The sequence below is a fragment of the Puma concolor genome, chromosome B4 (assembly GCF_028749965.1).
Source record: "Puma concolor isolate L17-30 chromosome B4, mPumCon1.1.hap2, whole genome shotgun sequence".
In the NCBI taxonomy this organism is placed as follows: domain Eukaryota; kingdom Metazoa; phylum Chordata; class Mammalia; order Carnivora; family Felidae; genus Puma; species Puma concolor.
Genome location: NC_141673.1, coordinates 7,268,463 through 7,291,393, shown reverse-complemented (window position 1 = coordinate 7,291,393; position 22,931 = coordinate 7,268,463). Strand labels below are relative to the sequence as shown.

General features: G+C 42.1%; 1 protein-coding gene and 1 pseudogene across 2 annotated transcripts in view; both read left to right on the top strand.

The window, feature by feature from the left end:
* MEI1 (meiotic double-stranded break formation protein 1) overlaps nucleotides 1-22,931 on the top strand; it is a 79,413-nt gene that overhangs the window by 26,173 nt on the left and 30,309 nt on the right. The window contains exons 13-19 of one of the 2 annotated variants that reach the window (XM_086712147.1): nucleotides 832-923; nucleotides 1,841-1,982; nucleotides 3,889-4,000; nucleotides 7,822-7,882; nucleotides 8,842-8,939; nucleotides 11,761-11,929; nucleotides 17,285-17,432. In XM_086712147.1, the coding sequence (XP_086568273.1) occupies nucleotides 832-923; nucleotides 1,841-1,982; nucleotides 3,889-4,000; nucleotides 7,822-7,882; nucleotides 8,842-8,939; nucleotides 11,761-11,929; nucleotides 17,285-17,432 (822 nt within the window). The remainder of the gene's footprint in view (nucleotides 1-831; nucleotides 924-1,840; nucleotides 1,983-3,888; nucleotides 4,001-7,821; nucleotides 7,883-8,841; nucleotides 8,940-11,760; nucleotides 11,930-17,284; nucleotides 17,433-22,931) is intronic. The other variant, XM_086712148.1, reaches the window with a different exon arrangement.
* On the top strand, nucleotides 20,862-22,754 carry LOC112863573 (chromobox protein homolog 3 pseudogene; annotated as a pseudogene).

Genomic DNA, 22,931 nt, shown 5'->3' with positions numbered 1-22,931 from the left:
AGCCACAGGATTAAATAATTTTTCTCTAAGGTCCAAAATTAGCAAGTACCTGAATTTAGATAGTAAATCCCAGGGTATTTGTACCCAAACCTACTACACTATACCACTTTGTCTTTTATATCATCCAAGCAGTTATGGTAAACGTGCTCACAAAATTATTTAAGGGTAGATTCACTAGAATCTTAGAAAGAATCTGACTGATATGCAATGTATTACAATTATTGGCTTATATTGGTTCATGGACCGAACATAGCAGAAAGGATACAGTTAATGTGAATGCTGGTTATGTCTTTCAAAATTAACTTTGAAAACTAAGCTTTGCATACGTGATGGGGTGGGAGTTTCATGTGTGTTGGAGCAACTGATATGGGTATTATAGCCAGTTAGACTAATGTCCAACAGCCTGTGACAGCTTATATATATATATAGAATGTGTATATATATATATATATATATTCTATATATATATAAAATATATATATAAATACATATATAATAGAATATATGTATAATAGAATATGTGTGTGTGTGTATGTGTATATATATATATATATATATATATACACATACATACATACATAAAATAGAACAAGAGCCAGTCCTGTGGTTCACAGGGGGACAGATGGTTAATGTTCCCTCTTCTACCATTTTTAAAAGAGCTATTAGGTGACTAGATTTGTGAGGATATAATCAAGATGCCCTGGAAAGTGTTAGGTGTGTGGGAATGCCAGACTCCGGTATGAGAGGAAGAGGTCTATAGTCCTCTAAGCACAGATTGAGACACAGAGTAGGTACTTGACTAACAGTGCCCACCTCTCCTTCTCACCTCAGGGCCATGCCTCCAGTAGAGATTCTAACAAGGCCATTCTGCGAAGGGGAAAGTTCCTCCTGAGCACTCTGGAGGGATTTAGAAATGCCTGCAGGTGAGGGACCCTCTGTGGTCTGAGGCAGTATTATAGAGGGTGGGAGTGGAAAAGAGTCAGATGAAGGATGAAATTCTAGAAGCAACACTTGATTTCTGATGCTTTGCTGCATAGTGAGAGGACTTTGGCTGGGGCAGAGGTTGGAGATGTGTGTATGTGGAGGGGTGTGTAGAGGTGATTTGAGGAAGAGGAGCAGGAGTAGGGGACTTCTAAAGATTCCCTCCTGGTGAAGTTTTTGTTACTATACAATGAGTCTCCTTGTACATGAGACTCATGAATGTGTCTCATTTGGCTTTGTTCTTCTTCCCAAATAACGAAGCCCTATAGGTGTTTGCTGAATGCCGGTTGGACTAATTTAGTTCATATTAACAAAATTTGTCATATCTACTCTATGTCAGGCCTGTGGCTAGACAGTGGGAGTAGAAAGATAAATCAGATTGCCCTCTGCCTACAAGGACCTCACGGTGTCTTGGGGAAGAGGCAGTTTTGCATATATATATATATATATATATATATATATATATATATATATATATATATATATATATATATATATATATATATATATATATATGGAATTCATTAGGTTGTCACAATGTGGGGAAGGCATTCCTGGTAGAGAGAGCAGCATATATAAAGGGAAAGAGATATAAAGCATCAAGTAGCATGGTATGTTCAGGGAAGTACATGTGATAAGGTAGAAGAATCATGTATTATGAGAGAGGGGGTGGGGAGCACAAAACTGGAGAGGCATCCAAGGACCAGGTCCTGCCTCATTGAGTCCTCTTAAATTTTCTCCAGATCTGCTGATGGAGATACTTTCCCTGGACCCTGAGCTCAGGCGTCCCTCTGAGAGGATGCTTCTAACCTTAATGTTGTATAGGTAGTATGGATATGCTCACACATTGATTTCTTAGGTTGGCTATGGAATTCCAGAGCGAGCCTTCGGCCCACGAGAATCCATTCACAGCTCCTGGAGCCGAGAAGGAAGACACTTTGGAGGCCTTCTCAGAATTTCTTCTCAGTGCCTGTGACTCCCTTTGTATCCCCATGGTGATGGTGGGTTCCTCTGGGACACACATAGCATGAAGTTTGTAGAGGAGAATGTGAGGTTGAGCCAAGCCGAGAGACATAAGGCAGCGAGTACTCAACCAGACCTTCGGAGGGTCTCAGTAGTACTGTTCCTCAGCCAGTTTTCCTTTTCTTAAAAAAAAAGAAAACAAAGCGTGGGGCACCTGGCTGTCTCATTTAGTGGAGAGTGTGATTCTTGGTCTTGGGGTTATGGGTTTGAGCCCCCCATTGGGTGTAGTGATTACTTAAAAATTTTTTTTTTAAATCTTAACCGCCCCCCACCAAAAACCCAAGATGTAGTGTTTCATTGTAAACCAACAGATGCCTCTTAAGTAAAAGTATAAAGCAGTAACAATAAAATAAATAGGTAGTGTTTATGGAGTGATAAATGCTTCGTATTCATTACCTAATTTGATCATCCCAATGACTGTGTGAGATGGGTGCTATAATATCCCCAAGTGAAAGATGAGGTTGTCTTGTTACAGAAGTTGCAAAGCAAGTGCACAACAGTGCTGAGATTTGAACCCATGCATTCTTATGATTAGTAAAGAGCAGTGGTGAATGTCTGATTTAGGCCTCACTAAAGAACCCATATGTATTCTGTAAAATGAGATTTGGCCATTCTGAAGAGAGACCTGGTCCTAAAGAGCTTCGTTTTGAGCTGACTTGAGATAGTGGTGGTAGGAAGATCTGGGTCCGGAGCTGCTGACTGCTCTGATGACTTTGGATGAGTCCTCTCCTCTTTGAGGTTTGGTCATCCTGTGAACCTGTGAGAGGTCCCTTTTAGTCAGGGCACCTCCAAATACCTACTGGGAACAGTAGGTGGCAGCAGGGAGGCATCCTCTGGTTCTGGGGACAGAGAACCTCTTTGAAGAAGCCTTTGAGCCAGCATGCCAGGGTCTTCAGGTGGGTAACTGTCAGAAGCCATGGGCTGCGTGCATGCTCTGATTGGTACTCAGGAGCAGTAACACTTGGGCAGTTCACATTGGTTTCCTCATCTGCTCTGCCTTCTTCCTAGACTTAGGAAGCGTCTAGGAAGAGTCAGACCTAGAACTAGAGGATAGAATTATATTATTCTTGCTTTCTACTTTTCCATATTTTACACATTTCTTTAATGAGCATTATTACCTTTCTAATTAAAATTTTTTTTGGTTTAAAAACCAAAGGAAATGAGGCGCCTGAGTGGCTCTGTCAGTTAGGTATCTGACTCTTGATTTCAGCCTAGGTCCTGATCTCATGGTCATAAATTCAAGCCCTGTGTTGGACTCCATGCTGGGCATGAAGCCTACTTAAAAAAAAAAAAATGAAAGATATCTATAAGAATCATGTCTCTGATATCCAAGCTTTTACAGGTAGGGAAATGAGACACCAAGAGGGGAGGGGGTGGCTGACCCACGGGCACACAGCAACTTTGTGTAGAGCTTGGTCTTGAATCCAGGTTTCTCTACTCTTAATCCAGAGCTCTGTCTGCTACATCAGGCTGCCTAATGACTGACTGTTCAAAGATCACATGAAAAATAAATGTGAAGACAGTTTGTAAAGTATATGATTATTACTAAATGGCTATAGTCATAGGAACTTGAGTGTTATTGTGCATTATAGTTTAAAAAGTACTTTTTACACATCAGATCTCATTTGTTTCCAGGAGGTAGGCCATGTTTTATTCTTTTTGGGACAGAGGCCCAGAAAGGTAATATGTCTTACACAACTTATTAAGTGGTGGGTATAACTCTTGGATGCAAGCTTGTGACTTCAGGTTCCCTAGCTCTTCTTGTGCCCTTCAAGTGAAAGGGGTTGGTCTGTTGTTGCTTGATTTGATGCCAGTTTTGCCGATGCTTTCTTCTTCAGAGGCTCAGTCCCGGTGGGCTGTGTTCTCCCTCTTGGTTCTTTGCAGAGGCACTCAGAGCAGGCCACCCAACCAAACTTGATGGAAGTTTTCCTCTCGATTCTACACAGTCTCTTTGTCATCGTTCCCCACATGAAGGAGAAATTCTCCAAGAAGCTCGGTAGGCAAGTATGGAAGTTGGGAGGGAGGCAGGTGCTTATGCTTAAAGAGAGCATAACCTGTGGGCAGGAGGTTTACATAATCACTCAGAATCAATATCTGCACTCTTTCCAGTGTTCAGTGAGAGGGAATACCATTCAGCAATCAAAGGTACTAAAAATTAAGTTTTCAAATTTATTGATACTTCTCTCAGAATATCAAGGAGGTTCCAGTTCAGAGTCCACAACATGCATCTTTCCGCATTGCCCTCATCCTTCACATTCCCTCAGACCTCACAGGATGTTCAGCATCTCTGACTCCTGAGTACTAAATGTCAGAAGTACCCCCAGTTATTGTGACACCTGGAAAACGTCCCCACGTACTTCCACATGCCTTCTGGGGGAGTGGTGGCACTCTGTGAAAGCTGCTGTCTGTGCGCTGAAGTGCCTTCCGGAAACTGAACCCCAGTGGCTATTGACTCCCTTGGCCTTCTCCAGGCCTTCTTGCATCTATTTATTTTCTTCTCTGACTAGCCATTTTGCCTCCTCAAGTGTAAACCTTCCTTTCTCACTTGTCCTGTTGTCACACTATAAATACTTCAACATGTAGAATAAGCCTAGGAGTCAGAGTCAGAGTCTCCTTTATTTTCCTTAGAAAGTAGGAGTGATGGTGAAAATGGGAAGGGGAAAATAGCCAAAAACAGCAAAGGGAGGAGAGAGAAATATAGTAATAACTAATGATAACTAATACTTATGACACTCTTATTATTGTCAGATACTGTTTAAGTGCCTTACATGTATTAATTCATTTAGTTCTCATAAAAACCCTAGGGAGTATGTACTATGATTATCTTCATTCTGTGGAGAAGCATACTGAAGCTCAGAGAGGTTGAATAACTTGCCCAGGGTCACACTGGAAGTGGTGTGCCCAGGATTCAAATTCAGAGAATCTGGCTCTGGAGCCTGATTTCTTTCTGCATCTCGATGGTATGCTTGCCTCTTATCATTGCCATTTAATGTCTTCTTTTATTCCTATCACATAGTAGGCAGTGGAAAATCTACCACAAAGGAGTAGCCAGGACTCAGTCATGCAGGGCTTTGTTGGCCATGTGAGGAATCTGGACTTTATCCTAGGAGTTTTGAGTCTAAAAGAAGGCAAGTGATAGCCTCAGCTTTCTGTTTTAGAAAGATCCTTTTTGGATCAGTGTGGACCATGAGTGAGAGGGAGGCAAGACTACAGACAATAGTTTAACCTCTTGCATTAACTCAGGTTGTGATAGGAACTAAACGAAGTGTTGGGAATGGGTGCAGCAGTTGGATGTGGGGCAGGAGAGAGAGGGAACAGCTCAGGGTAATGCCTTGGGTTTTGGCTGCCATCTAGGTGGATGGTGGTGATTTTTATCAAGAGAAGGCTCACCATAGGAGGATCTGATTTGGAAAGGCAGTAGAGGATGTGATTGGTTTGGGTCAGGATGAGCATGAGATGCCTGTGAGACGTCCCAGCAGAGAGGTTAGGTAGGTGATTGACTGTGTCTGAAGTCAGGGGAAAGATCTGGTCTTTAGATACAGATATGCAAGTATCTAGCCTTTCATTAACTCAACAAATACTGATTGGGCACTTACTTCATGAAAGGCGCCGTCCTGGGGCTGAGGATGCAGCAGTGAACAAAATAGAACCCTGTCCTTGTGGGGCCAATTGTCTAGTGGGAAGCAGCTGAAATCCTTCAAGGGAGTGTGTAAAATGAGATGATTAGAGGGAACCAGGACAGAATCAAGGGCAACATTTTAATGGTCACGAGAAGGAGGAAACACTAAAGGACACTGGTAAGGGACAGTTGGAGAAGTAGGGAGAAAACCAGAAGCGTATGACATTAGAAAAGCCAAGCAAGAGAGTTTTGTAGATTTGGGAGTGGTTGATGTGTCAAGTGCATCCCAGAGGTCAAGGAAGATGAGGACTGAAATATGTTCATTGGATTTGGCATCATGGAGGCTGTTGGTGACCTTGGCCAGAGCAGTTTCTGTGACATAGTTGGGGTGGATGCCAGACTATAGTAAACTGAAGAGTGAGTGCAAGGTGAGGCAGTAGAGACAGGATAGACAGCTCTTTGGGTAAGTTTGGTATGAGAGGAGGTGAGAAATGGGGGTATAATTGGAAGGGAACATGAAATTAGAGGTTTTTTTTACCCTCCAACACTAGAAACACTTATTCTGATTAGTAGCTGATAGAAAGGAGCAATAGAGACCTCCTGCTCCTCAGTAGAGCAAGGTCCTTGGAAAGAAGAAGGGGGCTGGATCCAGAGCTGGGGTGATGAGGGGCATGCCTTTTGCAATTGCCTCACAATTTGATTTGGGATATTGAGGGAGTTTCTGATTAATAGTCTAGGTCATCCTGGGGAGGTCCCTTGTCACAGCTCAGAGGGATCTTTGTTCTGTCCAGGCAAAGAACAGAAGACAGGAAACCCTTAGGAAGCTGAAGCTATTTCTCATAGAAAGTGGAAGTGGGAGCTTCTAGGAGAGAGTGAGAGGCTGTGTGGAAGAGGGGGAAAAAGCAGGACCTCTGTCATTAGCTCTTGTGGGTTGAGATTCTTACCCCCTCCTTTACTTATTTATTGGACAAATTAATTTTTTGTTTCCAGTGTCTTTAGCTAGACATGGTGATAATAGAATTAAATGAGATTATAATATATATATGTCTCCTGAATGATTCTACCTCTTCGTTATTATGACAACTGACCTATACTTCTTTTCTTCCTTCCATCCACTCTTTCTGTCTGCCATACTTCAAGAGCCAAGAAGATCCAGTCTTGGGATGTTGGATGGGTGCAACTTCAGAAGTGTAGATCTCTGGGGGGCAGTGGCAGAGAGGAGGGGGTGTGGAGAATGGTTGTGTACAGGGAGATCTATGCAGATAGAACAGGATTGGGGCCCAACCTGCAAGAGAAAAGAAGGAAGCAGGCAGTGCCAGCCAAGAGGGGGCAGAGGCCCTCAATAGGGGGTGGAGAAACTCTGGGTCCCTGAGATACTGGGCCAAGAGCCCCTTCCAGCAGGAACCCTGTGTGTCCCCTCCCTGGAGGGAGTCATGAGTTGAAGTGTGTCCCAGAAAGTTGCTGTGAAACTCTGAGGGATGAATTTCCTGCCATATGCTTTAGCCCCAGGATAGAACACAGATTGTCCCCAAGTCTGAAGCTGGTGCAGTGGGACCTCTTGATGTTCTTGTCTAGACTCCTGCTTTTATAGGGGCGCAGGATGGGCAGGACAGAAGTCAGATTTGACAGGGAAGCTTGGTGCAGGATGTGGGGAGACTTGGAGGAGGCAGGAAGTGCAGGGGCCTGGGCCAGGGTCATCAACTAACACAGAACCTGTTACCTGACCTCAGGCGTGAGAACCAGTCCTTCCCCATAGGCATTCAGAGATGGGGATAAAGCAGTGACTACCCTTTGTTCTTCCTGAGTCTGAAACTGGGTTATTTTCTACAACGTTGGAAGAAGGGATAGAACAAGCGGATATGTCTTTCCTAGGTCATTGTCAAACGTCCCAGATTATAATGGAAGATGAACATTTATTCAACACCTACTCCACAGTGCAGTGCTAGGCATTTGTTAGATAGTCTATGTACACTTATCTTACTCAGCTTCACAACAACCTGTGAGGTATAGATATTGAAACCGAGTCGCAGAGAAGTTAAATACGTGTTCCAGGATGACCCTAGTAGTATTGTCGGAGCAAATTTTGAACCTAAGTCTACATGACTCCAAAATTAGTACTCTTTGGTACCATTCAACTTTGAGAATTTCTCTAACGAGTCTGGTTTAAATTGCTTTCTGCTTTCTTCCTACTTCTCAAGCTTCCTCATCTTTCATACGATTAACCCTGGAACTGAAGGCCAGGTTCTGCAGCAGCCTAAGGTATGTATGGTTTCAGGCGCCAGTGTCCTTGTCTGGACAAGTGGAAATTTCTGACTGGCGTGGTTTAGTCATAGGACCATGGGGAGGATTGACACCATGTCGGAATTGCTCAGCACCTGGTGGTGTGAGCTGGACATACTCCTGTAGCTTTTATTTCATCTGGTTCTGGTAAGACACTCATTCCATGTGATACTTGGACAGGCACCTGTTACATCAAAACTGGAAGGGCTCTTGGAGATCATTTGTCTAACTCCTCAGTTTACAAATGGGGAGACAGAAGCCCTCAGAGGGTAGTGAAAGCAGTGCCCACAAAGACAGAGCCACGTGCTGGTTGCTGCCAGCCCACCATTTCCAGAGGAAATGTAGAGAGGTTCAAAGTCAAGAGGTGGCTACTTCAGTCTCTGTCTTGTTAAGTTTCTAGAGTAATCTTCTGTTCCTTCCCATTTATGATTTGCCAGCTGTCTCTGCATTTACTTGACAGATTCCACTTGTTATTGCCTACAGCCTGCAAGATGACCACAATATAGTATCTAGCTCTCCTTGCATATCTCTGAGTGGAACGCCCAGCCTTCAGGAAGGAATACCTTGACTACCCATCTTGGGTTCAACAGCTTCCTTTTTTTTTTTTTTTTTCCCCCAGGACTCTCAAGGCCTTTCCTGAACTAGGAGCACCTTTTTTGTTTTATGTTTCATTAAATTGGGGTTTGGTAGCCCTCCCTGATTTATTTTTTCAGTAAAATTTTAGTGAATGCCAGTGTGCCTAAGTTACAGCTGTAGCAGCGGGTTCCATATTTATTATTCACAGCCACCTCCAGAACTCTTCCTCCCGGGCCATGGTTAGAGTTTCACTGGGCTCTGGCACAAGGCAGTGGTGTCCCAGTATATGGCAGGGATAATGCTGTCCCAGCCAAAGTAGCAATGTCTTCTCTCTTGTTCTCTTTTCCTTTCCACCCTCTAAGTCACTCAGATCTAAATCAGGTATGTTCCAGTTTCCTCTACGACATGAGCCTCAACCTCCTGTCAGCTCCAGAGAAGACAGAGCCACCTTCCCAAGAAGGTAAGATGCTGCAGCTTGACCACTTATCAGGCTCATGGTGGTCTCTTACGGTCTGGATGCCTTTGTTGATAGGCTGGGTAGTGAGTCAGAATCATAATTATCTCTTTGCTAGAAGCTGCCCAGAGGAACCATGAAATCATGGAATGATGAGACTATAGGCTGACACCTAGGGAGATAAGATAACCGAATCAGGAAACAATAGAATCCAAGATTCCTGGACCCTTAGACTCTAAGGGTTGAGAAGGACCCCAAAGCTTATCAAGCCCAGGTCCTCACCCTGGCCTTCTCCTCTTAACATCCCTCACACCAGACCTTTCCCTCCCTGCTTGTTACATTCCGAGACTTCTGCTCAAAATACCTTGAATGGTCTGTTCCATTTTTGTTTGTTTGTTTGTTTCTTCGTTCAAGAAATATTTCTTGAACATCTACTGTGTGTCAGACTCTATTTCAGGTTATGGTGACACAGCTCCAATGTCCCGTCCTCATGGAGTGAGAGAGAGAGAGAGAGAGACAATAAACACATATATGCAATGTCATAAATGAGTAGGTGCTATGAAAAAATAAAACTGGGCAGAGGGATAGAGGGTGATGAAGGGAGAAGATAGGTGGTCCAGGAAGGCTTCTGTGAGGAGGTGGCATGTTAGCAGAGGTCTGAATGCAATGAAGGAGGCACATGCAGAATCGAGGCGGGGGAACAGCAGATGGGGGCTGAGAGCTGAAGTCACCCCCCCACCCCCACCCCGGTTGAATATACATAGAGCTTCCCTACATGCCAGGGGAGGCCTGAGTGCTGCTGTGGATACAATGATAATTATGATATGTTCTCTGCCCTAAGGAGTTCCTCTGTCCTAAACCTCTTTTGGTATAACATAAAACAATTTAATCATTGTTCTATTCATTTATTCAACAAATACGACACCTTCTTTGTGGGTAAGACTTGGTACTGGCCATGTTTCTTCTTTTTACATTTACAAAGATGTGTCATCTCCCCCCACTTCCTAAACCTCTCTTCCTTCTTTGTTTTTTCTCCAACGCTGTGCTGAGAGAGACAGAAGCCCAGGCGAGTATTTTCATTCCTTCCCACATGGCTTGGCTCCTAATTCTATGCCAGCCTCTCCTCTCTGCCTGGTACCTGCTCTATGCCTGCCCAGGTGTGGTCTGGCCTGCAGAGAGACTAGCACAACTACTTCTGCCATGATGGTAGCCTAGGACCACGCTGGCAGCCGCTGTACAGCAGCCTCTTGTGCTCACCAGCTCTGGCCCCACTGCTGCTGACAGCTCCCTCTCTTTTGGGGAAAGGAGGAGCCCCACGTATCTGCCTCCCTAGACCCTGAGGCCTTGTCAAGTCTCAGAGTGTTGGGAAGAGCGCGTACATGCAGAGTCCTTCTTTCTTCCATGTATCAGGAGAAAGGGCATGAGGATGCATGGGATATTAGTTTCATTTTTATGATAACGATCATAGCTTAGTGGAAGAGTCACAAAATTTAGAATTAGGAGACGTGCCCTGGCTCTGCTGCCAGACTGCTGTGGGGCATTCTCCATTCTCACCTTCCACTTGGTCCTAAGTCCACTGCACCGGCAGGACAGACTTAACTTGACTTCCAGCATGGCACCCTGCTTTCATTCTTTCATCTTCCAAAGAATCTCTACCCGTTGCTGGAAGGATCTATCTGAAAACCCAAGTCTTATCATCCTAACACCCTTGCCTTCAGCCATAGTCCCCAAACATCAGTCTGTGGGGCACTGTCAGACAGGGATGAAGTTTCCTCTGATCTGTGGTGAAATGTGGAAAATAAGGATAATATAGGGAATTTTCTATAAAGTTTCTATAAAGTCTAAAAGACATCTAAAGCACTGATGTCTTTTCCTCTCATACTCTTTTGGTATTAAAATACTCTTTCTTTTTTTTTTTTTTTAAATGTTTATTTTTTTTTAAGAGCGAGAGAGACAGAGCGTGAGCAGGGGAGGGACAGAGAGAGAGGGAGACACAGAATCTGAAACAGGCTCCAGGCTCCGAGCTGTCAGCACAGAGCCCGGCGTGGGGTTCGAACTCACGGAACATGAGATCGTGACCTGAGCCCAAGTCGGACGCTTAACCGACTGAACCACCCAGGCGCCCCTAAAATACTCTTTCTTTTCTGAAACAGATTTGATAAGAATCTGTCCTCAGGATAAAATTCAAATTCTTTACTCAGCATTCAAGGTTTTTCACACTCTAGCTACTAATTATGTCACACAGTTCTGCAACTCCTGACACTCCACATCTATTCACTGCTGAGTCAGTCAGACTAAACTCATTGCTGCACCTAAAACATGTCCTCTTGTGCCTCTGGGCCTCTGAACACCTTTCTTCCGTGCCCAGGATTCTCTGCTCTCACTTTTCTGCCTGTTTTCTGCTCACCTTCCACAGTTCCCTCCTTTTCAAGCCTGCCCTCCCCACCCCAGGTGGTATGAGTTATACACTCCTCCATACTTGAACATGGTACTTGATCATGTCTCCTATAATTGTCCGTCTCCTTGTCTGTCTTTTCCCAGCTACCAGCTCCTGGAAACAGCCTGTGTGTCACACCTTGGCCTAGAGTAGCCACTCTGAAATTTGTCAATGAATGAAGGAATGTATCCATTCTTTATACATGTTACCTTTAGTTTCTCAGGGCAGGCTGAAAGCTACAGAAAGGAAGAGGAAACTGATTTCCTTTCATCCTGCATGTACCCTGCTACTCTGTGCCCTGTACCCTCTTCATGTAGTAGGTACTCATGTGCTCACTACCTGCTTTCCTGTGTTCTCTGTGTGGTGTTCTCCCGCATGTTCCCTGCCCAGAACTCTCTGCAGTGTCTGCGTTCCTGCAGCATGGGCTGCCCGAGATACGCAGCAGGAGCCCTGAAAGCCTTGCCTTCCTGTCAGATCGCCAGTATGTGGAGGGAATTGCTCGCCAGAGACAGTACTGCATCCTGCTCCTCTTCTACCTGGCCTACATCCATGAGGACAGGTCAGTGTTCGATGCTGGGGGCTGGCAGTGTGTCCTGGGACCCACATCTGCAGCCCAATTCAGTTCAATAAATATTCACAGAGGCATCCACTCCAAGCCTGGCCCTGGGTATTGGGGACACAGATAAGTGAGAAACGGGTTATATTCCTGAGGCGCTCATACACTGGAGAGGGGTTAAGGCAGGAGGGTAGTCACAGTGCTGAGAGCAGAGGCCTAAAATGCGAATGAGAACTTTTTAGTATCCTTAAAAGTATTGTTTGCACACAGAAAAAAATTTTAGTGGTTTACTTTGGTTTTAAGAATTACTTATGCAATTTATTAAAAATTTAAAATCAAAGGAGACTAGTGTAAAAAATAATTAAGTGTAAAAAATAATTTTATTGAGGTTAAATTTACATAACATAAAATTAACCATTAAAATAATTTTTTTAACATTTGTTTATTTTTGAGAGACAGAGTGTGAGTGGGGGAGGGGCAGTGAGAGGGAAGACACAGAATCCAAAGCAGGCTCCAGGCTCTGAGCTGTCAGCACAGAGCCTGACGTGGGGCCCGAACCCATAAACCGTGAGATCATGACCTGAGCCGAAGTCAGACACTCAACTGATTGAGCCAGCCCGGCACCCCTAAAACTAACCATTTTAAAGTGAACAGTTTGATGGCATTTAGTATATTCACAGTATTGTGCAACCACCACCTCTCTCTAGTTCCAAAAGCATTTCCATCACTCCAAAGTAAAATCTCATACCCATTAAGCATTCATTCCCCGTTCCTTCTGCTCAGCTCCTGGCACCAACAATCTGTGTTCTGTCTCTATGGATTTATCTGTTCTGAACATTTCCTATAGATGGATCATTCAATAGATGACCTTTTGTGCCTGGCTTCTTCCACTTAGCATAATGTTTTTGAGATTCATCCAGTTAGCATAATATTTATAGCATGTGTCAGTACTTCATTATTTTTCATGTGGCTTATGCAGATGTTCTAGCATCATGTATTAAAAACACTGTTTTAGGGGTATCTGGGTGGCTCAGTCGGTTGAGCGACCGACTTTGGCTCAGGTCATGATCTCACGGTTTGTGAGTTTGAGCCCCGCATCAGGCTCTGTGCTGACAGCTCAGAGCCTGGAGCCTGCTTCGGATTCTGTGTCTCCCTCTCTTTCAGCCCCTCCCCCACTCATGCTCTATCTCTGTCTCAGAAATAAATAAACATTAAAAAAAAAATTTAAAAAAAAAACGCACTGTTTTTTCCTGTAATGAATTGTCTTGACACCCTCACTGAAAATCACTTGGCCCCTTGTGATTTTTAAAAATTGAGATATAATTGACATGTAGTATATTAATTTCAAATTTTTTTTTAACGTTTATTTATTTTTGAGACAGAGAGAGACAGAGCATGAACCGGGGAGGGCCAGAGAGAGGGAAACACAGAATCTGAAACAGGCTCCAGGCTCTGAGCTGTCAGCACAGAGCCCGACGCGGGGCTCGAACTCACGGACCGTGAGATCATGACCTGAGCCGAAGTCGGCCGCTTAACCAACTGAGCCACCCAGGCACCCCTATAATATATTAATTTCAAATATACAATGTAATGATTGGATATTTATATATATTGCAAAATGATCATCACATTAAGTTTAGTTAATATCCATCACCACATGTAGTTGTAATTTTTTTTCTTATGTTGAGAACTTTTAAGATTTGTTCTCTTAGCAACTTTTATTTATTCATTTTTAATGTTTATTTATTTTTGACAGAGAGAGAGAGTGAGTGAGCGAGCATGAGTGGGGGAGGGGCAGAGAGAGAGGGAGACGCAGAATCCGAAGCAGGCTCCAGGCTCTGAGCTGTCAGCACAGAGCCTGACATGGGCTCGAACTCACAGACCGCAAGATCATGACCTGAGCTGAAGTTGGATGCTCAACCGACTGAGCCACCCAGGCGCCCCTTAGCAACTTTTAAATGTTCAGTGTACTATTAACAACTGTAGTCACCATTCTGTACATTATATCCCCAAGGTCTATTTATTTTGTAACAGGAAGTTTGTACCCTTTGCCCCCCTTTTCCCATTTTGCCCACTCTCAACCCCTCACTTCTGGCAACCACCAATCTGTTCTATGAGTTTGGTTTTTTTGTTTTTGTTTTTTTTTAAGATTCCACATGTAAGTAAAATCATACAGTATTTTTCTTTCTCTATTTGACTTATTTCACTTAACCTAGTGCCTTCAGGGTCAATCCATTTTGTTTGCAAGATTCCTTTCTTTTTTTATGGCTGAACAGTATTCCATTGTGTGTATATACATACCACATTTTCTTTTTTGTATGTTTATTTATTTATTTTGAGAGAGCAAGTGCAGAGGAGGGGCAGAGAGAAGGAGAAAGAGAGAGAGAGAGAGAATCCCAAGCTGTCAGCACAGAGCCTGATGTGGGGCTTGAACCCACAAACCATGAGATCATAACTTGAGCCAAAATCAAGAGTTGGACACTTAACCAACTGAGCCACCCAGGCGCCCCACTTAGGTTTTATCCATGTGTTGACTGTAGTAAATAATGCTGCAGTGAACATGGGAGCGGTACAGATATCTTTTGAGTTTGCATAAATACCCAGAAGTGGAATTGCTGGATCTATTTTTAATATTTTGAGGAAATTCCATTCTCTTTTCCATAGTGGCTGTGGCAATTTACATTCCTACCAATAGTGCACAGATGTTCCCTTTTCTCAACATCCTTGCCAGCACTTGTTTTTTCTTGTCTTTTTGATAATAGCCATTTAACAGGTGTGAGAATGTACCTCATTGTGGTTTTGATTTACATTTCCTTGCTAATCAGTGATGTTGAGCATTTTTTCATGTACCTGTTGGCCATCTGTATGTGTTCTTTGGAAAATGTCTCTTCAGATCCTATGCCCATTTTTAATTGGATTTTTTTTGCTATTGAATTGTGTGAGTTCTTTATTTTGCATATTCATTTTTTTATCAGATATATATATGATTTGCAAAGATTTTTTCCCATTCAGTGGGCTGCCTTTTCATTTTGTTGATGGCTTCCTTTGCTGTACAGAAGCTTTTTAGTTTGAAATAGTCCCATTTGTTTAATTTTACTTTTGGTATAAGATCTAAAAATGTCCTCACCAAGACCGATGTCAAGTAAATTACTGCCTGTGTTTCCTTCTAGAAGTTTTATGGTTTCAGCTGTTAACATTCATGTCTTTAATCCATGTTGAGTCAATTTTTGTGTGTGGTATAAAATAGTGGTCCGCTTTTATTTTTTTGCATGTCACTGTTCAGTTTTCCCAACACCATTTACTGAAACAAACATATGCTGATTTTTTTTCAATATACAGAATGGGATATTATATAAGGTCGTCCACTTGCCTTTTAACCTAACAATATATCTTGGACCTCTTTTCATGTAGTACATGTATTAGTAGATTTACCTCATACTTTTGGTAGCTGTATAGTATTTATATTATGGCTATTATCCATTTTATTTTTATTTTTAATTAAAAATTTTTTCAGTTCATTTTTTGAGAGGGGGGGCGGGGGCAGAGAGAGAGGGAGAGAGAGAATCCCAAGCAGGCTCCACGCTGTCAGCACAGAGCCTGATATAGGGCTTGAACTCAGGAAACTGGGAGATCATGACCTGAGCTGAAACCAAAAGTTGGATGCTTAACTGACTGAGCCACCCGGGTGCCCCTTTTATTTTTTAAATAAAAATTCTATTTTGGAATAATTATAGATTTATAGGAAAGTTGCAAAGAATACAGAGTTTTTCACTAATTTTCTCCTAATGTTAACATAACTATGATAAATTTATCAAACCAAGACACCAACCTTGGTACATTGGTAATTTTTCCATTTTTTTTAATTGTAGTAAAATACACAAACATAAAATTTGCATCTTAACCATTTTTAGTGTACTGTTCATGGGTATTAAGTACATTAATGTTGTTGTACTACCATCACCACCATTCATCTCCAGAACTATTTTCATCTTGCAGAAGCAAAATTCTATACCTCTTGAACAGTAACTCTCCATTTCCCTTTCCCCAGTCCCTGGAAACCACTATTCTACTTTCTGTCCCAGTGATTTAGACTACTCTAAGTACTTCGTCTAAGTGGAATCATGTAGTATGTCTTTTTTGTGACAGGCTTATTTCACTTAACACAATGTCCTTAAGATTCATCCATCCTATAGCATGTCAAAATTTCTTTCCTTTTTTATGCTGAATAATGCTTCATTGTATGTATATACCACATTTTGCTTATGGATTTGTCCGTCAGTGGATACTTGGATTGCTTCCACCTTTTGGCTATTGTGAATAATGCTGCTGTGAACATGGGTGTACAAATATCTCTTTGAGACCCTGTTTTCAATTCTTTTGCGTATATATCTAGATTGTTGGATCATCTGGTAGTTCTGTTTTTAATTTTTTGAGGAAATGCCATTCTCTTTTTCATAGTGGCTATACTATTTTACATTCCCATCAACAGTGCACAAGGGTTCTGATTTTACCTCACAGTTTTGATTTGCGTTTCCCTAATGATTAGTGATGTTGAGCATCCTTCCATCTACTTAATGACCATTTATATATCTTCTTTGGAGAAATGTCTGTTCAAGAAGTCCTTCGCCCATTTTTTATAGCTTTTTCTTTTTAACATTTATTCATTTATTTAGAGAGAGAGAGCATGTGCTCCCATGCAAGGGAGAGCAGGAGGGGCAGAGAGAGAGAAAATCCCAAACAGGCTCTGCTTGGGATTCACAGAGCCTCTGTGTCAGCAGAGAGCCCAACGTGGGGCTTGATCTTATGAACCATGAGATCATGACCCAAGCTGAAATCAAGAGTCAGACGCTTAACTGACTGAGCCACCCAGGCTCCCCTATGCCTTTTATATTTTACAAAAAAAAAGTCAGTCCCCTTCTCATCTCCATCTCCCTTGCATGTACAAACATAGATGTCTCCTTCCCCAGAAAGTAGCCCATTGAACACACAAATGTTCAATGATAAAGAACAGTGGACTGGTTGCCAAAACAGGGACTCCTAAATCCCAGTAGTAGCATCCTTCTCTTTAACAGTACTAGTCCTGGCAGATGCTGCCTAACAGTACTGGCAGATGCTTTGCCTCCTAGGTGTGATTGAGAAGTCTTTGGCCCCTAGACAGCCTTGTACAAAGCATAGAACCATGTGCTGTGCGTATATGACAATGCTTTGTAAGTATATACAGCATGCTCTTTGTGCAAGGTGTCCTGAGGCTGCTAGAGCAGAAGGACAGAAGGCAGAGGGAGAATATGGCAAGACAGGACGTGTCAAGGCAGGACAGCCATTTATTTATTTTTCACTCAGACTCTCCTTGGTTGACAGGTTTGTCTCAGAGGCAGAATTATTTGTGGCCGTGCAAAGCTTCCTCCTGTCTCTGCAGGACCAGGATGAGCGCCCTCCGCTGACGGTCATCAGAGCCTCCATCTATCTGCTTGCAATCTGCCAGGACAAAGACGATGCATTAGATGAGGTATGGACCAAAATGCCTGGGACTCTTCCTCCTCCTGCTGCACCTCTTTACATCATGGCTCCTTGAGACGATGGTGATATATAGAGAGAGAAAGTAGGTGGAAGAGAGAGAGAGAAAGAGGGAGGGAGGGATGGAGGGAGTCTTGGTGGAATGGAACAGGGTAGGGGGTTGACACATTCAGAGCCTATATAATTTAGCTAATTCTCTCAACAGTCCTGAGAGGCAAAGATTATTATTTCCATTTTTTACAGGTAAGAACATCAAGACTTGGGTTAAAGTAACTTTCTCTGAGTCATACAATTAATTGATGGGGATGCCAGGACTCCAATTTAGACTCCCAAGGCTCTTTTATTAGTACCACCTCTGGTTTGAGCAGGACAAGAGAGAGATGTGAGGTATTTCCTTCTGTTAACAGTTTATTAAACAAAGTGGTTTTCTGGGACCCGATCATTGTTAATCAGGCTGACCTTGGATCACTTTGATGGTGGTTGTGTGTATGCAAGTTTTTTCTTTTCAGATTCTTTTTTTTTTTTAATTTTTTTAATTTTTGAAAGAGAAAGAGACAGAGGGTGAGCAGGGGAGGGGCAGAGAGAGAGGAAGACACAGAATCTGAAGCAGTCTTCAGGCTCTGAGCCATCAGCACAGAGCCTGACACGGGGCTTGAGCCCATGAACCACGAGATCATGACCTGAGCCAAGGTTGGATGCTTAACTGACTAAGCCACCCGGGTGCCCCCTGTTTCCAGATTCTTTATAAATTCTTGTGGATCAAGGACTATGTCTAATTGATCGCTAAATCTCTCCCCTCTTTCATTAAACATTGCTTTTACTTGTTAGATATGGACACTTCAGCCTCAACCTAAGGATACCCTTTCTTCACTGACAAGTAATTTTGCCTCTTTTTTGAAGTTTTTTTTTTTTTTTTTAATTTAACTAGTCTCTATATCCAACATGGGGCTCAAACTCATGACCCCAAGATCAAGAGCCACATGTTCCTCTGACAGAGCCAGCCAGATGTTCCATAATTTTGCTTCTTTTTGATTACCTTTGGGATGAACATGATGTAAGAAGACCTGGTTTAATTTGGATAGAAGCAGAAAGTTGTAGTGGAAGTGCATGAGTTTTCAAGTAAGTAGATCTAGAGATACAATATCCCATTGTCTCTTTTATTGTGATATTTGAAGCCATTGGTGATCATTGCCTACAATTAATTCATTAGAGATTGTGAAATAACAATATCCTAATTCTGTCATTCAACCTTTATTTATTTATTTATTTATTTATTTATTTATTTATGTAAAATGTTTATTTATTTTGAGAGAGAGGGAGAGAGTGCGAGTGGGGGAGGGGCAAAGAGAGATGGAGACAGAGTCCCAGGCAGGCTCTGCACTGTGAGCACAGAGTCCAATGAGGTGCTCAATCCCATGAACCATGAGATCATGACTTGAGTCAAAATCAGGAATTGGATGCTTAACTGAGCCACCCAGGCTTCCCTCATCAACTACTCAGTTACTCTGAATAGGAGATTGTATAGGAAGCATAGGTAGAAGGTTTGATTCTTTCCTTTTAATTACAGCTTAAAAAGAGGAATTGGTTGCCTAGTATTCCTCAAAGGTGACCAAAGAGATTTTTTTTAGTGTCATTATGAACTCATGGATTTAAAAATATTTGATGTGTTCAATCCACTGGAGTTATTTATCTTTTGAAGCTCAAATTGTCCTGTCTTTGGTCAGTGGGAGCCTATTCAGGGTAGCTCCTGAGTCCTTTTGATAACCCTAGTAGTCTGTGACAGCATTTGGGTTTTCTACTATGACAAGATGCTTTAGGCTTGTATACACTTCCTGCTCTCCCATATGCTTTTGAACCTGCCCCAGTTAGGTTTTCACCCTTAGCACATCTCTGAAAATGCACTTATCAAAGTCACCAGTAACAGATACATGACTAAAGCCAGTAGTCAGTATTTAGTCATCGCCTTACTTGACCTATCAACAGCATCCTTTCTTTGAACCATTGCCTTTACTTGGCATCTAGAATGCTGTGTACTCCTGATTTTCCTCCTACCTCTCTGGCAGTTCTGTCTCAGTGTCTTTTGCTGATTTTCTCTTTATCTCCCTGATTTCTAAGTGTTGTAGTGCCCCAGGGCTCAGTCTTTGATAGCTTTGCTCTTCTCTCTAAATTTGTTTCTTTGGTGATCTCATATAGTCCCATGGTTTGGTTCATGGCTGAATTAAAAGGGGTGACTCTGGACAATAGACCAAAAGGGTACAAGGTAGAAGTGCAGAAACTAGTTAGGAGGTTACAGCAATAATGTAGACAAGAGATAGTAGAGGAGAAGCAGCAGCTTCTGAATATTTTGAAACAGGAGCCAATAGAATTTCTTGATCGATGGATCAGTGTGAGGTGTAAGAATAAGAGAGAATAAAAGGATGTTTCCTAAGATTTTGTTTCTGATGGGGTTCAAAGAATTGCTATATTGAAGAGGAAGTGAGCTGGAAAGACAGGGGTGGTGGTGGTAAAGTGGGATGCTTGAATTGGGATTATTGAGGAGCGTACAGTTCTTGGTAATGACAAGGCCTAGGGGCATGACTATGGGGATGAATGGTTGAGGCAAATGGAGGAGATTAGAAGGCAGAAAGAGAATTTAGAGGCCATGATTTTGGAACTAGGGAGATGGGAACAAAAATAGCTTCAACTTGAAAGATTGTAGGCAAGGCAGGTTTTTGGATGAGGATCAAAACAACAAGGTGACGGGAATATTCAAGGAAGAGGCACAGGACAAGGAATTTGCTGATAACTGTGAGTTCTAGAGGACACTGTGGAAAGGTTTTGGGAGCTGGGGAAGAGTGAGAGATGGGAACAGAAAAGGGAATGTTTTGAGCCATATAAGATGATCTGGAAATTCTGGGCTTCCTGAGGTGACTAATGTAAACAGGAGAAAAGGACACGATGGGAATAGCCCTGATGGCTTCAAGATTAATACTGGTAGTAATATTAGATTTGTTGGGGGGGGGGGTGGTGTCTCTCTTCACATCTACCAGTGGTGGTGTGGAAACTTAGTAGCTCATGGAACTCCAGGTTTTGCCTCTTAGGTGTGAACCCATAAATGATGTATGACATTGTTTTGCATGTTTAAAAATTTTATATAAATATCTAAATGGCAACATATAATCACAGCTTGGTTTTTAAACTCAATTCTGTTCTTCTATTTTTATGTATTAGGGTTTTTTATTGTGGTAAAATACACAAACAAAATCTATCATCTCAACAATTTTTAGTGTACAGTTCAGTGGCATTAAGTACACTGGCATTGTTGTACAACTACTACCATCAATCATGTCCAGAACTCTTTCATTCTGTAAAGCTGAAACTCCATACTCGTTAAATAATAACTCCCCAATGTGGCTTGACCACTTGATATGTGTCAGGTGCCATGGGGGCTCCTGTCAGGATTGGAGTGAATCAAACGCATCCCTCCTTCAGGAAGCACCAGTTTGGCAGGAGAGACAAAAAGATCCTCTCCAGGTAGGCACTAACAGCAACAAGTGCTCTCCTGGAGCTGGAGGACTGGTCAAGAGCTATAAAAACACACAGAGAAAGAGATTGTATTGGATTATGGCATCAGGAGAGGCTTTATTGAGAGAATTAAGATACAGAAATGGGAAGTTTCCCAGTCTGTCCCTTCAAGGAAGAAAGTCTAGTTTAGCATGCCTTCACTAAGTCATTTAAGAGAGAGTGGAGAGAAGCTGGAAAGGTAGACTCAAGTCTTTAATGACATGCTAAAAAACGAAATTAAGAAAACAATTCCATTTACAATAGCATCAATAAATAAAATACATTGGAATACATTTAGCAAAAGAAGTACACTTCTGGTCACTGAATGTTATAAAGCCTCATTGAAAGAAATTAAAGAAGACCTAAGTAATTAGAAAGACATCCCGTGGGGCACCTGGGTGGCTCAGTTGGTTGAGCGTCTGCCTCTTGATTTCAGCTCAGGTTCTGATCTCATGGTTTGTGAGTTCGAGCCCCACTCTGGGCTCTGTGCTCACAACACGGAGTCGACTTGGGATTCTGTCTCCCTCTTTCTCTGTCCCTGTCCCAGTAGTTCTCTATCTCTCTCTCTCAAAATAAATAAATAAACATAAAAAAAAAAGACATCCCATGTTCATGAATCAGAAGACTTAACAAATAGAAGATAAAAAACTTCTGGGATGTAATGTACAACATACTGACTACAGCTGACAGTTTGTTTTGTATATTTGGAAGTTGCTAGAAGAGTAGAGCTTAAAAATTCTAATCCCAGTGAAAAAGATTTTATAACTATGTGAGGTGACGGAGGTTAGCCAAACTTATGGTGATCATTTCACAATATATACACGTATCTAATCATTATGTCGTATACTGTAAACGTACACAATGTTATGTGGCAGTATATCTCAATAAAACTGGGGAAATAAGAAGACTTAATAGTGTTCAAATGACAGTACTCCCCAAGTTGATCTGTAGTTTCAATACAATCCCAATCAAAATCCCAGTTGCCTCTGCTTCCCTCTCTCCCTCCCTTCTTTCTTGGTGAAATGGACAGGCTAACCCTAAAATTCATATGGAAATTCAAGGGACCCAAAATAACCAAAAACATCTTGAAAAAGACTAAAGGTGGAGGGTTCAGACTTCTGGATTTCAAACTTCCTACAAAACTAGAGCAATCAAAGGAGACGCTGTAGACCCGGGACTGGGTGCAGCTTGGAGGCGATGAATAACAAGTCTTCAGGTCTGCAATAGAAAATGGCCTACGTTGAAAAAAAAAAAAAAGGTAAAGAAACAGAATGGAAAGAGTAAAAAAGTAGAAGAGGCAGAGCCTGAAGAATTTATTGTGGAAAGAGTACAGGAGCAACATGTAGTGAATGGGAAGGTGGAGTATTTCCTGAGGTGGAAGGGGTTCACAGATGTTGACGATACTTGGGAAACTGAAGAAAATTTAGACTCTCCAGAGTTAATTGAAGCAGTTCTTAGTTCTCAAAAGGCTGGTAAAGAAAAAGATGCTACAAAAAGAAAATCTGTATCTGACAGTGGATGTGATGGTAGCAACTCGGAGAAGAAAAGAGATGCTGCGAATAGACCAAGAGGCTTTGCCAGGAGGTCTTGATCCTGAACGAAGAATTGGTGCCACAGACAGCAGTGGAGAATTCATGTTTCTTGTGAAATGGAAAGATAGGCAGACTCGGTGCTGGCAAAACAGGCAAATGTTAAATGTTCTCAAATTGTGATTGCTTTTTATGAAGAGAGAGTAACCTAGAATTCTTGTCCAGAAGCTGAAGCTCAGTAATTGTTTATGTTGCTTTTTGTATATATGTATATAGAATCTAGGCCTTGGTTCTTAGATTTATTAGTGTGAAGAAATAACATTCTAATGAAAATCCAGTCTGGTGTGTTTGTTTTGAAGTAGTATTGGGGGAGTTGTTGGGGTTCTTTGCATGTATAGTACTGGTTACTTTGAACAAAT